We start from the raw sequence: 15358 nt of genomic DNA, 5'->3' as shown, positions 1-15358 counted from the left end.
TCTGTCTTTAAGTCAGATTTGAAGTCAGAACAGGTACATCAGGTATTATTTAGCACCAGTTAGTCAAACGTTTGTCTTAGTATATGGTATATTTTACCTTTCTATGCATATAAAACACTTAAGAAATGTATGTATTTCAATAACTAAACCACTGCGTTGTTTAGTAATAATTGTAGCTTTCATCGGGGCAGGGCCTTTCACATGCTCCTTTAAAATTGTTCCGATCATTGACCGACTGTAGCCTAACACTTTTCCAATAACCAATGGCGTTTCACCTCTTTCCAATCTCTTTATTACTACCACTTTATTTTCAATCGTGATCGTGATTATTTTCGTGAACAGAAACACTGCGGATTCAGAGCTGTGCTGTGTCTTAAAGTCCACCGCACTGCGATAGGTTAATTAAAATCCGGGGTTCAGCTGGGTCCTAAAGACCACCTCACTGAGGCAGGTTAAGTAAGGGACTTGAGCAGCCGTGTTTTTTGGTATCCGCAGGGGGTCCCGGAACCAATCCCCCGCGGATAAGGAGGGCCGATTGTAGTCTATAGATGTGTTAGTTTCTACCTGTCATCATTTAGAACTTCGGTAAAGTCTTTCTGAACCAAATTTATCACTTCCTCATTTTCAAATATTTGTAATGATTTATAATTTTTTTCACAGATTATGAGTAGAAAAGCAAGAAGATTGCTGGATAAGAGTAAAACTTTTCATATTACATGTGGTTTTACGATATGTCTGTTTTCAGGTAAGAAAGCCCTGCATTGCTGAAGTAAAATGCAATAATTGTGCATTATGTATCAGAATCAGAATCGGGTTTAATTTCACTGACATGAAATTTGTTAACATTAATTCAGCCTGTTATTGTTCCTGAAGAAACAATTGCAGTTGGGGTTGTTCTCTAGACACGAAGTTGTTGGAATTCAGTGGAAATCTGAAAAAAAAACAGCAGATGCTAGAAAAACTACATAACAGGCTACAAAAATTCAGCAGGGAAGAGAAATGGAGTCAATGAAGCATCTTGATCTGAAATGTTAACTCTGTTTTTCTTCCCACAGATGTGACCTGACCTGCTATGTATTTCCAGCATTTTCAGTTTGTATTTTGTTTGAGTTCACATTGGTTTGTTTCTGTCATTCTACTTAACTCCCCTGTTGTGATGGACATAAATCTTTTTGTTTTCCCTGTTGTGCCTTCAAAGTCAAATAATATTTCTGTGCCCAATTTATTGTTCCTCTGTGGAGGTGGGGAGATGTGGAAAGATATTGGAAAACCCCATGACTTTTTAAAAATATCAACATTTTATAAGAGATTTAATAAACGTGTACCACTGGAGGAAAATGTGGAATTTAGATAATGGACTTAAAGCAATTTGTTACACTAAATAGGTGTCAGGTATATTGTAAACCCAAATCAGAATTCACAAAAATATTGTGAAATTTGAATATCCTTACTTTAAGTAGCTTACCTTTTATAGGAGATGTTACTGCTGCTGCTGGATCAACTTGTTTTACCTCAGCAACTATTGTTTTTTTGTTAATACACATGGAAAATATTAAAAGGATACCTCCAAGACAGCCTCAAGTTTGAGGAGATTTATGGCACAAGAGCCCTGAGCAATGGAATATCCTGATGGGGCTAGTGGACTGTGGGGTCAGAGCTGCAGGTTAGGGACAGGGATGAATGCTGTCTAGGGCAGGAGTTGACTATAGTGATGGGGCATGGAGTGCAAGGGACGATGGTCAGAGCATGCATGATCATGAACCTAGAATGCAACCTTGGTGCATTTTGCAGACATATTTCATATTTAAAAAATCTCAGAAGAAGCTATATCATACAGGGTTCATTACTTTGAACCTGATGTGTTTGTCATTTCATAGCAAGTGAATTCTGCAGATTAGAGCTTACAAACTTTTGATTCATTTTCTCTCCTTAGAAAGGCTCTATCCAAATTGCTATATAAGCATCAAAAAATCATGCTGAGCCAGACAAATTATAGAAAAGTAATGTTTACTTCCATTAAGGTCTGTCAAAGTCAGTGAGCGTGTTTGTTTTGGGGGAAAAATCACATTTTCATATTCTATTCAGTTCAAAACTATTAAACTATGTGTTTGGAAATTTGTACCTTGACATATATTGTTGTTTTTTGTTAAAACACATCACTGGGTGCAAAACAGTTTATTGCTCCATTTTGGGGAACTTATTAGTTTGGTCTTGGGTCTGGTAGAGAAACAGGTTATGATTCAATGGATAAGCAACAGGCTGCAGATATGGCAAAGACACAGGCTGGAGATCATGAGGTGAGTCTGAGGTGGAGGCTAGAGACCTAGGGATTGAATCAGAACCAGAATTACAATTCTCTTTAATATCACCAGCATACGTCATGAAATTTGTCATTTAGCAGCAGCAGTAAGAAAAATTATAAATTGCTGTAAGAAGTGTGTATGTGTGTGTGTGTGTGTGTATATATAAAAAAAAAGTAGCGGCAAAAGAAAGGGGAAAATGCCAAGGAAGTGTTCATGGTTTCATTGTCCATTCAGAAATCTGATGGCGGAGGGGAAGAAATGTGAAGTGTGTGTCTTCAGGCTCAGGTACCTCCTGTTTGATAGGTAGCACTCAGAAGAGGGCATGTTCCAGGTGATGTATCTCCATAATGATAATGCTGCCTTTTGAGGTATCACCTTTAGGCTGAGATGAAGGCCAGAAACCCTTAAATGGAAGCAGGATGGTGGCTCTGGCTCAACAGATACTGTGGAACTTACAATCTTTGCAGTATCACAATTTAGTTTTAGATTTGGAATTAAGTAACTGAAACAAGCTTCTTATGCAGAATGCATTATCATGCGTGGGAACTAAAATGTACAAATAACATCTGTACACAGGTGCAATATGACCAGGGGAAAGCACAAATACTCAATAGCACAGAGTTTTACTTTTTCTGCATGATTCACAAATAAAAATGGGCACAGATGTCTTAATTGTTAGTTGTGTGTAAATTTTAGATTATTAAGCAACTATTGACTTGTAGGTGCAATGTGTTTTTAAAATTAGATGGCTGGGTATATTCTGTGAAATCTCTTGGTCCAATCATGAACTCTTTTGGTCCAGCATTCTCTGTGCATTTCCTTATTTAGTTGACTTTTCCTAAAAATTGGATTTGTTTTGTTCTGCATGTGTTTGTCTATAAATACCAGGTGGTGATGAAAAGTGAAAGAGGACTAAAATTCGGAATCTATGGATGTTTAATTTAATTTAATATTGTTAGGATAAATGAACTTTTTGTTTCATCCTTTTGTTATTTTCTCACCATTGAGCATGCCCAGTCTTTGTTTGTATGGGATTTAATTTGAATTCATTGTTTTTCATTGTACCAATGTTTCCAGCTTTTACTGTACTTCAAAAATGTGTCCATGGTTTGACCACAAAGATCATTTATTCACTTGAATGGAATGAATTTAAGAGAGAAAATACAAATGCACAGTATACAATGTGCTGACATATCTATATCGTGCATTTAAATACCATCTACTGTGGATAATTTTCTTGGCACACGTTTCTGACTTGGAGTCCAGCAAACACTGCTGCCTAACTAAGGAAGAATTTTTAGGCTGGCTCATTGTCAAATGTAACCATAAGGGTAAATTTATTACTTTCTGTCTGTTTCTAGTACCTTCAAACAAAGAAAACCAAACAAAATATACGACTATCCTAAGACAATACTGCAGTTTGGATCATACCACAGAGCTGAATGTAGCCTTTTGCATTTCAAAAGTTCATTAGCTTGAGTCTGTACCTTGCCTGTGCTTGCCCTTGTAAAAACAAAAGTGATAGGCAAGAAGATATTGAAGTTTGTATGAAAGTGCTGTGGGGTCTGTGACAGTTTTTTAAATGCCGTTAGCTGAGGTTTTAAGAGGAGCATTTGGTGGACCGATATGTTGAAAAGTGGAGTTTGTTTCCTTGCCCTGTCTTGATGTATCAAGCAGTGTAGCAAGTGGTGTGATGTGTGAAGAGTTACTTAGGTTCATCCAAAGCATTATAATTGCTCCTAACATATAGTCTAAGTCCCTGGCTTATGTTTAGTCTCCATGTTTACAATTGTCCAAGTGTAATTTTCCAGTATTATTGGAAACTGACTTTGGTGAGGATGGCAGTTCCTTTTCAGGCTTGTGTGTACAATATGAAACCATGGAAAATTACCAACAACCATCACTCAACACACACAAAATGCTGGAGGAACACAACAGGCCAGGCAACATCATGGAAAAAAGTACAGTTGATATTTCGGGCCAAAACATGGTGAGACATGACATAGATTGGGAGACCACTTTGCCGAGCCAGAACAAGCGAGATCACCAAGTGGCCACCCATTTTAATATTACTTCCCATTCCCATTCCAATATGTCCATCCATGGCTTCCTTCACTGTTGGAATAAGGCACACGTAGGTTGGAGGAACAACACCTTGTATTCCATTTGGGTAGCCTCCAACCTGATGGCATGAACGTCGATTTCTCAAGCTTCCAGTAATGCCTCCCCCTGCCCCTTACCATTTCCCATCCCCATGTCCCTCTCTCATGTTATCTCTTTGTCTGTCCATCGCTGCCCTCTGGTGCTTCTCTTTCCCCCCCCCCCCCCCCCACCTTTTCCTTCTTTCTTCCATGGCCTTCTGTCTCTTTCAGCAATCAACTTCCTAGCTCTTTGCTTAATCTCTCCCTCTCCAAGTTTCACCTATCGCCAGGCATTTCTCTCTCCCCTCCCCCCACCTTTCAAATCTACTCTGCTTTTTTCTCCAGTCCTGCTGAACGTTGACTGTACTTTTTTCCATAGATGCTACTTGGCCTGCTGAGTTCCTCCAGCATTTTGCGTGTGTTGCTCGGATTTCCAGTATCTGCAGGTTTTCTCTTGCTTGTGATTTGAAAGATCATTACTCCCTGTGGAACCGAAAATTGTCTCCCAGATGATAAAATTTGGAGAAGGTTAAAGAAAAAAATGGAGAATGCGTAATTTAAAAACCATTTTACTTGATTACTGGATATTTAGTTTCTGATATAACCCAGGGAGAGTGAAGAGTAGGTCACAGTCCATAGTAATTGGTATCTTTCAGAATTCCAAATGCTGACCTTTACATGTGGGATCATGTAGGATCTGGCATATAATATTTTCCTTCAGGTACTTGACTTTGTGCTTTAACTTGCATAAGTATGAGCTGGTAATAGGATAGCATGGGACTAACTTTGTACCTCCTTAGCCAATGAGGTTTAATGATTGAAAAAGAAACTTTGTAACAATGGAGAATGACAAAGTCAAATTAAATCAGATATAGAGAAAAGGGGAAAGTTAAAAATGTGAAAATAATAACAAATCAAAGGTTACTTTTTATTTAAACTTGATTTTTTTTTAGGTTTTCCTTCTTATAAAATAAGTTTGAGTGGCATAAGATTTTGCTTTCTGAGCCAGAGGACTTCATTGATATTGCATTAACAATTATCACATCATTAAACAGGAACTGAACTGTTAAGGACCAGCAGTGAGTTTAATAGGCAATTATACCTTAAAAACAGCAATATTTTAACATCACCAGGGTGGCTTAGAATAAGATGCCATTAGTATGAAGCAACCAGTGTATTAACATGAATGATACATGCAGCAGGCTTTGGAGATTCATAACTCAAGATTGTTTAGTACTATTTTGAGTATACAAGTGTAAAGGGGAATGAGATAATAGTTACTCTGGATCCGATCAAATATAAAAACAAACAAAAGAATTTGTAAGTTCAATTTTCTAGTGAATTTATCTATTACTAGCAGTGTTTGTTAACATGCTGTTACTTTTCCAACCATGATTGTTAGGGATTTACAATTACGTTGCTGTTTGTGGAGGTTGACATCTATGATTCTTGTATGGTCATTCTTTCTTGCACTGGATAAAAAGGACATTTTCCCAATAGCTATTCACGCCTTTGAATCCACCATGCATGTATGAAAACTTTGCTCTCATTTCCGTTTTGGAAGCTGTCTGGACTTCTCATCATCCTTTCCTTAGTTGTTAAAGAAGCACAAGGCACCAAACTGTTGAAGGCAGTGGTGGATTTATTTTTAGTGGGAATAGTATGGAGAAGTAATGGGATAATGTAGAATAGGATTTCCTGACTCTTTATTCCAAGGAATTGCACAGGTGCAAAGATAAAGTTGAAATGATGTTATTTTTGGCAGTCACATCAGGAGAAAAATATTGGTAACTATTAAACTATGTAGCTGTGGAAATATGATAAAAGCAATATTCTTTGACTGTTTTTCAATTTCTTGAGAGATGACCTGTTGGATAGAGAGGAAGCCAATGGATTCCCACTGATTAGAAAAGCATCGGCATAGGTTGAAGGTCAAGTGCAAATTTTTTTTTGGCATTTGCTTCTTTAAGTCCAGATATCTTTACTATAGTTCGCGTAGATTTGGAAGATGTACATGTAGGATCCCAGGCATAGCTGCAGGCTGATGTGTGTTTAAATTTTCTGTTTCTTCCAACACTGCTAGACCTGGTTTTGAGGTTGATGATAGCGTCATTGGATCCTTGTAGAATCAGCCCACTTGGCTAAAATAATACTGCTCTGTACTGGAGCAGAAGAGATGACAGAGAACTATTACAAGTTAATTGGAATGATGAAGATAATTCAGTCTACAAGTATCCTTGCCTAGAAAGTTGGACCCATTTGCACTTGTTTTTTTTTTCCCCAGGCTGAAAAAGATTCCCTTGGAGAATGGCCCAAGCATATCTACTCACACATGCATGTAATAACAAAACATGCACAGCACATGTGTTGTCCACTGATGGTAGAAATTGGAGCTTCTAGTGAAACCTGTGGTCATTGCTCTTCATTAGCAAAATATACAACAGAGAACAGCACAGCACAGTACAGGCCCTTTGCACTATGATGTTATGCTGACCAATATAAACTTACTCCACGATCAATCTGAGCCTTCCCTCCTACATAGCCCATAACCTATAATTTTTCTTACATCTGTGTGCCTTGCATCCATCTGTAGAATGAACAGAGTTACCATTCCAGGTTGAAGACACTTTCTGATCCTCTGTCAGAACTGACCTGCTTAGCATTTATATAATTTTCTACTTGTATTTCAGATTTCTGAGATTTATTTTTCATTTTCATAAATGAAAAGGGCACCACGATAGTGTAATGGTCAGTGTAACCCAATAAAAATAATATAAATCTCAGAGGATTTGGTATAATGTTTAGAAATGAAACCAGAACTTTCAATATTGTTGATTGGACAAATTAATTCTATTAAAATTTATATATCTTTTTCAGGCTTTACCCATTTTTATTCCTAAATTCTCTTTTGACTCTCTTGATTCTATTTTATCTTCTTATATATGGAAAAATAAACATCCTCATTTAAATAAAGTTCATCTTCAAAAATCTAATAAGTCTGGAGGTTTAGCCTTACCTAATCTTAGTTCTGTGCAGTTCATATACAATATCTTGCATTTTGGCTATATTATATTAATTGTGTAGACTGTTCGGTATGGGTTTCTTTAGAAGCTAACTGTTAATAAATTTTCTATTATTTCTCTTCTTGGATCCTTACTTCCTTTATTTGTAAGTAAACTAACTGCTAATTTAATAGTTAAACATACTCTGAGGATTTAGAAAACAATTTTTATTGAGATTTTCCCTTTCAAGTCCCATTTATTCTAATTTTTTTTAAATCCATGACTGATTTAGATTTTAAAGAATGGGACAGGTTGGGTATTAAATGTTTTTGGGATTTGCTTGTTGGGGGAAACCTTTTTTCATTTGAGCAATTGTCAGCTAAATATAGCTTACTCAAAACTCACTTTTTTAGATATTTACAAATCAGAGACTTTTTAAGATCTCAATTATGCACATTTCTTATAAGCTCAGATAAGAACATACCAGACGTAATTTCTAGTTTGATACCTTTTCATAATGGTTCAATATCTAATATTTATGGTATGTTCCTGGAGACAAGGAATGTTCCTTTAGAGAAAATTAAGAATCTCTGGGAACAAGTTTTACAAACATCAATATCTGAGGAAACTTGGAATGAAATTTTCAAACTGGTTAATACTTCATCGCTATGTGCTCGTCATTCCCTCATACAATTTAAGGTGGTACATAGCGCTCATATGACTAAGGATAAGCTATCTTGTTTTTATTCAGATATATCTCCCTACTGTGACAGATGTAATAATAGAGAAGCTTCATTAATTCATATGTTTTGGACTTGTCTGAATCGTGAAAAATATTGGAAGGAAGCTTTTGGAACTTTTTCTTTTTAAAGTAAATTTTTCTTGTAATTTATTTTTTTTATTGAAGTTCATCATCAAACAAACATTTCCATAAGATGTATTTCAGACATTGTACATATATATCATATAATCATATATATCAGAAATCTCCACAAAGTATTTATCTGAAATATACACTTACAAATAATGAGAAAACAGGAGAACTAAATGCGTAAAGGTGGAATATTGTTTTTTTTGAACAACCTCACTGAAGTAAATAATTGTTGAATCAATTGACCTTGTCTATTCCTTCAAAAAACTTAATAACATCTTACTTGCTGCAGTTATGCTTAGTTCTAAGCTGCTTTTAAAATTCTTGAACAGAAATATAAATAATATGAAAGACATTGAGGTCACTGGTATCCCATTACGAGGTTCTGTTTTGGCAACAGCTTATGCTCTCCACACCTTTTCCACATAACAATGAGCTTTGTTTTATAATAGTAATGACTAAAGCCAGATCTAATATCAAATATGTCCTGCACTTGTGCAAATTATTCCCATTTTCTTTTTTAATAAAATGTTATGCATGACCACACACGGTTAAAAATTGGTAGACCTATGCCGTTATGTTTCTTACAGTGGAGGTTTGCATTCATCCTTGCTATTTGCCATCTTGTGCAAAATTATTACAAACAGTTGTGTACTTTGTTTTTGAGATTACCTATAGTAATGTCAGCGTGAATTTAGTTAACTGTGTTTATGAATTTGTATCAAACTCTTTCTTTGATATGTGAACATGTCTGATGTAATATAACCTTTTGTTCACTTCTAATTTCAGTAGTCCATGTTGCAGCTCATATGGTCAATGCCCTAAACTTCTCTCTGCATTACAGTGAAGAATTTCCAGCCCTCAATGTTGCTCGTTACCGGGATGAGGTCCGTATTTTGTGTGTTCATTATATTTTTACATGCTGAAGGATCACTTTAGAACTAACTATTAAGTTTGTTGCATTGATGCAGTCAAAAATTAAATAATCACCATTGTCATTGTGGAAAGATATTACTGCCCAAGGCTAATTTAAATTCTCTGTTACGTGAGATAATCTTGCCTGATCTGGTACAAATGACCATACCTGGAATATTTAAATAATATGCATCTCTTGTTGAAATATTCTATTTACAAATCCTGTTTGTTGCTTTAGCAGCGATTTAAAGTATACCCTGGGAAATATTCCATAACATTTTTCTGGGCAGGGGCTCATATTAGATTTTGGAATTTGATATGTTGAAGGACAGCTTGGATGGTATTTATAAGATATAGATATTAAAATAGGGTAGAAGGAACCTGAAGAGAAACATTAGAATTTTCTGGAGGTTTTTACCTTAGACCATAGTCATTTAAGTTTATGTGAAGATGATATTGAGGTGTTCGGTTTCTCAGTGGGATGATTGGGCAGGGTTTTTGCTGTAGCCCAAGGAATATTGTTCCCATAGATTGAGCTGGCAAGAGCAAATATAAAGACTTCCAATTTTGAATTTAGGAGCAGCTTTTCTTTGTTGAATTTTTTTTTTGTAACTAGCCTTTTTGTTCTAAGCATGAATTATGAAAAATATTCAGATCCCATTACTACTGTTTGTTGGGTTAAATAAATAATTTTCAGGTTGCAAGTGAGATGGCATTTAGATCACTAATGCACTTCAAAATTTATACCAGCTAATTTGAAGAAGGTACCAAACATTTGTTAAAACCAAGTTTGCTGATGACACAGGGAACAAGTTGTGAGGAGAACAGAGACTCTGCAAAGGGACATAGCTTAGGTGTATAGGCAAAACTTGGCATAAGGGGAATGTGATGTTATCTACATTGGGAGGAAACCAGAAAAGCAGAGTTTTATTTGAAGAGATATTTTGAGGTGCAAGAATACTAATGTTCTAGATATCTTCATACATGAATCCCAGGATTCCCATGGGCATGCAATGAATTATTTGGAGAGCGAAAAGATGAGATGGAGTACAGCTGTGGCGATATTTTGCAAATAGTGTCAGTGTACACTGCCTCCTTATTTATGGAAGGATATACTTATAGTGCAGGCAGTTTGGAAATTGTTCTTTGGGATAAAGGGAATGTCTAATGAGGCAGATTGGGGCTTCGAAATAATGGAGGTAATTCACTGAAACATTTAAGATTATAAGAGGGCAGTGATTATGATGTGTTTTCATTTGCGAGTAATCTAGAGACAAAGGGTATTATTTCAGCATAAAGGATCATATATTTAAGATAGAGATGAGGAGGAATTTCATCTCTTCCAGCTTGTGAATTGTTTGGAATTTTCTATCCCATCAAGCTGCAGAGGTTAAATTGTTTACTTTATCCAAGGCTATATTTTTTGGTCAGGAAGGAAGCTGAAGCTTAAACATACTGGCAAGTGGAGCAGAGGCTTAGATTAGGTCAGCCATCATTTAACTGAATGGCAGATCAGGTTCAAGACACCATCTTCTGGTCCTAATTTTTTTTTAATGTTTTTAGCAAACTACCGTCTATTACCAATGAAAGATGCTGCCTTCAGTCTGTTGTGCCACCCTGATCAGCTTTACTCTTAACACACTCCTTTAAGAATAAAGTTGGAAAAAGTGCAATCTGTTTAAACTAGTTGGATATTTTGAAGCCAAATCCAATGCTCTACAGTGTTTGAAAATGTTAAAGTTGTGTTTTTATTGCATGGGATTCTGTGATTTTAACAGTGTTCTGTGGATTTAGTCTATGGCCATATGTTTATATTTAGAGCAGCTGTGTTATAGTGATCACCTGAGAGGCCAAAGTCTCCACACATGATTTGGGAATTGCATTTTGCAATGGTGTCCATTTCTCTTTGTGGATTCATTTACTGGGAATTAAGAGAAAAAGCTAGCTAAGAATGATGATTTGAAGAAAAGAAAAGTACAAGTTATTGCACCCATGGCCATATTCTTATGAAGTGCTGATGTACAAATTGTCAAGCTAAATTTTCTAATGGTATTTTTGTACAGTAGCATTGTTATTTCTGTTTTGTTTCAGTATACATATGTTCATTTTCTTTTCCACCAGCTCACCAGCTGCTTCCTTTCATCCTGTCACCTAAATTAAATACATATTAGAAATCTGAACATGCAGCATAAATTGTGTGAATGAGCAGAAGGTTTAAAAATACCGAACAAGTTAAAATGTTCACAAAAATGTTTCCAACACCTAAACTGACTAATTGGGCCTCTGAATTTCCCAGCCTCCCTAGCAAATGCATCCCTCAGGAAAACAGAACTGAATTCTTTGCCAATTTCACTAAAAAGGAAATTATTTTTTCTCTAGGAAATAGAGTTGAAAATTAGGATATTCAGTTACTTATTTTCATTAGGAGTTACTGGTTTTCTGCCCTTGCATGTTCTGCTCTTTGCTTTGCAGGCATATCACTTTCATTAAGGTGTTGTGTTGCTGTAAGGTTCCAAGATTGAAAGAGCATCATGCTAACTTCTCTATTGTGTACTTTGTATCAGATTTTCTTAAGGATGAATCAGGTTCTGTTAAATTTGGACATTGCATAAACTTGCCTTCTTTTTTGAACACAAATACTTAACTTTAAATATTTATTAAATCTCTGAGTAATTGTGCCCTTTGATGTGGCCATTCTTTCCTCTGTCACATCATTGCAGGAGGTGAGACAGGACATTTTCTGTTTCTTTTACAAACTTTGAGTCAGATTTCTTTTTGATTTAAATTTCTTTTTCAGTGAAGATCACAGAATTTCAAACTTCGAGATCAAGTACACCATAAAAAGACTTGTGCGTTCAATCTCTTTACAACAATAGATTGAAGGAACACAAGATCCTTACCTTTAAGTAGAGAAATAAAACCCAGTGATTCCACTAATTAATAGATAATGGATTTCATTCCTACTGAATGGGATCAATAGTCTTCGATTCTTGGTGCTGGGATGATTTTCTGGAGGGTAAAATATAACTGGAGAAAAGAATAGCTGCGATTCAAAAGTACTACAGATTCTGCAAACCAGAAACAAAATGGAACTTACTGGAAATACACATTAGGCCAGGCAACATCAAAGAGCAGAGAAACAAGTAAATGCATCAGCTCAATTCCAACGTAGTTTAAGTGAAATGCGATGGTGTCTGTCTCTACAGATTTTGCTAAATCTGCTCTGCTGAGTATTTCCAGTAATTCAGTTTTACCTTTAAATTTGTACTTTAGGGTTCTGAGCACTTCTTATAAAAAATACACAATGAATCCTCATAGTAACTGCCAGAAAATATCTGGAAGTATTTTTTACTTGTGTAGGAAATTAACCTGATTATTTTTCACCCATGGAATGAAACAAGCCTAGTGCAAAGTTTCTATCAAAACTGTCATGTTTGCACGTTGTTTTCAATATCAGTGGCCTGTACGAGATCACCTGCCATAATGTCCATAAGTTCTATTGTGTAGTTGTGCACTAAGCAAGTATTAAAGGTGGGGCTACCAACAAACTTCCTCTGTTGAAAGTAAGCATCTCTAATCTAACACTTGTGGCTTTTTATATTTTAATAATAAAAGTCATACCACGCAGTATATTTACAGTCTATATGTGGCTACCCATAAGCAAGCAAATCTCAAGTTATATAATTTATACATTTGTTGATGATAGATGTACTTTGAATCTTGGACCTTTACCTACCTCAAGTTGAACAATAGAGTTTTCATCTGTTCTCTGGCAAAACTGAGGTTTATACGGACCTTCTAAGGCCTGATAGTCCTATCACCTGGGGTGAGAAATCTGTAGCATGATTCAATTTAACTCTTACCTGAGCACTTCTAATTGTACAACTCTTTCATTTTTCAGGATCCCAGGAAAATTCTCTTCACAACAGGTGTGTGTTATGTTGCAAAATCATTTATTTTGGAAAAAAACTAATGACTGTGCAATCATATTCCCCTCAGCAATGACGGACAAAACAAAAATCTCAAATTTGAATAAAGTCTGGCATCATTTTAAGAAAGTGTGCTTTCTCTTCTCATTGGTGGCTAGTAAAAATAAATAATTTCAAACTTCTGGTTTAGTGCAACTGTTACACCAAGGTTTGTGTAGTCCACATACATCATAAGTTGTGCTTATCTGTAATTCAGAAGGTATTTATATCCTGGCCCTGAAATCACACTTTATAATTAGAGTCATAGAGTAATATAGCACTGAAACAGGCCCTTTAGCCCAACTGTACGTCGCTAACCATTGTATCCTCCCTGTGCTAGTCCCAGTTGTCTGCATTTGGCCCATAACCCTCCATGTATCCAAATGCCTTTTAAATGTTATAACTCTACCCCCCCCCCGACCAATTCCTAAATGTACAAACCTACTTCCTTTGCTGAACATAAATGAAATGTGTTGGACTGAGAAAGAACCTTTAATTTAATAAACAGCTTGTTCAGCATGCTTTCAAATTAGTGATAAATAAAATCCAATATATTGGGACTTAGTGGTCAGGATGCATTCCCAGGAATGAGAGCGCTAATGGAATTGTCATTAAAATGAGTCATAGTATTATATACAGAGGCTTGCAATACCAACATCGCTGCAAATGAATGGTAATAACATTATGTAGAGAGTAATGTGTTACCAACAGCACTGTTGTGCTGGAAGCCTGGTGTGAATTGAAGCTCTCCCCACCACTGAAGAGATTATAGGGGAGTCTACAGGCTGTGTCAACACATGAAGCAGATGCTGCTGTCCCCTGCCTACACCCCGCGTCAGCTAAGCTGCAGCCTTGAGGCGCACATTGTAGTGCTGCTAGTTGTACTGCTTACTTCACAGCTCCCAGCACCAGCCTTTAGTCTTTCCACACTGAGCTGTGGGCAATTCTTTGCTAGTGAGGTAAAGGGGTATGCACCGGGGTCCAAACACAGTGGCATACGGCCTGACCAGTGCCTGTGAGTGCTTAGACAGAATGAACCAGAATGCCATAATGAATCTTCTGTCTGTTGGGTAATGTTACATAGAGTGCCAGTATATACAACCAACTATTCTATTTATTGAATTTGTTATTAAGCTATTGCCTTTTAAAAATTAATTATGAAAGCCTTTGAGATATTTTGCTAATTTTGGAATTTGACAATACTCAGATTCTGCTTCTCAATGCCTTGTGCTTAAGATAATGGAAAGTCTTCTGATTAAAATATTTTTCGGATGCTGTAGTTCTGAGAGGGTCACATGTTGGAGCACCTCAGGCACAGACACCTCAGCATTGGTTGTCGATAGTTATTGCTGGAGTACTGTTTGTTCTCAATGCTTAGTTTTCTTCAGTGGCAGAAAATGGATATTTCAAATATTTGGCTTTTGTAAGTCTAAACAAATGTGGTAGGTGGAGTGGGTTATTTCTTTTCCTTTGGCATTTTGAATGATCTCTAATTTCTCTGAACAGTTTTGTTTGTGAGGAGATCTGTGTTTATGTTTCCCATTCTTCTCAGTAGAACAAGGAGACCAATGTTCTAAGCAGGGAGGAACTACAAATGTTGGGAATTGGAAATTCAAACATGCTGGATATACTCCATATGTCAGGCAACGTCTAGGGAGAGTTCAACAAAATTTAACAATTCCAGTTGATGTCTCAGTTTTAGAGCTCTGGAATGGAGTTCTGAAGTAGGGTTATTAACCTGAAAAGTTAACTCTGCTTCTCTCAACACACGCAAACTGCTGGAGGAACTTAGCAGGCTAGGCAGTATCTATGGAAAAAAAGTAAAAGATGTCTGGCCTGCTGAGTTTATTTTGTGTTATGTTGCCTTGGATTTCCAGCATCTGTAGATTTTCGTGTGTTCAGTTTCTCTCAAGCTGGCTTCAATATCCCACAAGATCTGATCATTGGCCTCGGCTCCACTCTCTTGCCCAATCCACTGATTGAATTGCAGTGTATTAATCTGTCAATCTGAGGTTTGAAGATACATAATCACTTAGCAGCCATAGCTCTCTGGGGGAAAAACATACCAAGAATTCCAAAGGCTCAAAATCCTGAAAGATAAGAAACTTTTTCTTGTCTCAGCATTAATCAGGCATTGCCCATTCTGAGACTCATTCCA

The 15358-nt window shown here is 36.4% G+C and overlaps 1 protein-coding gene across 2 annotated transcripts in view; it reads left to right on the top strand.

The window, feature by feature from the left end:
* Window positions 1-15358, top strand: part of LOC132391419 (NADPH oxidase 4) — a 151314-nt gene that overhangs the window by 32894 nt on the left and 103062 nt on the right. For both annotated transcript variants that reach the window (XM_059964597.1, XM_059964598.1), the window contains exons 4-6: window positions 661-745; window positions 9107-9204; window positions 13134-13161. In XM_059964597.1, coding sequence (XP_059820580.1) covers window positions 661-745; window positions 9107-9204; window positions 13134-13161 — 211 coding nt within the window. The remainder of the gene's footprint in view (window positions 1-660; window positions 746-9106; window positions 9205-13133; window positions 13162-15358) is intronic.

The sequence above is a fragment of the Hypanus sabinus genome, chromosome 3, assembly GCF_030144855.1.
Source record: "Hypanus sabinus isolate sHypSab1 chromosome 3, sHypSab1.hap1, whole genome shotgun sequence".
Taxonomy (NCBI): Eukaryota; Metazoa; Chordata; class Chondrichthyes; order Myliobatiformes; family Dasyatidae; genus Hypanus; species Hypanus sabinus.
Note: the sequence above shows the minus strand (reverse complement) of the source record. Positions and strands in the feature narration are given on the sequence as shown.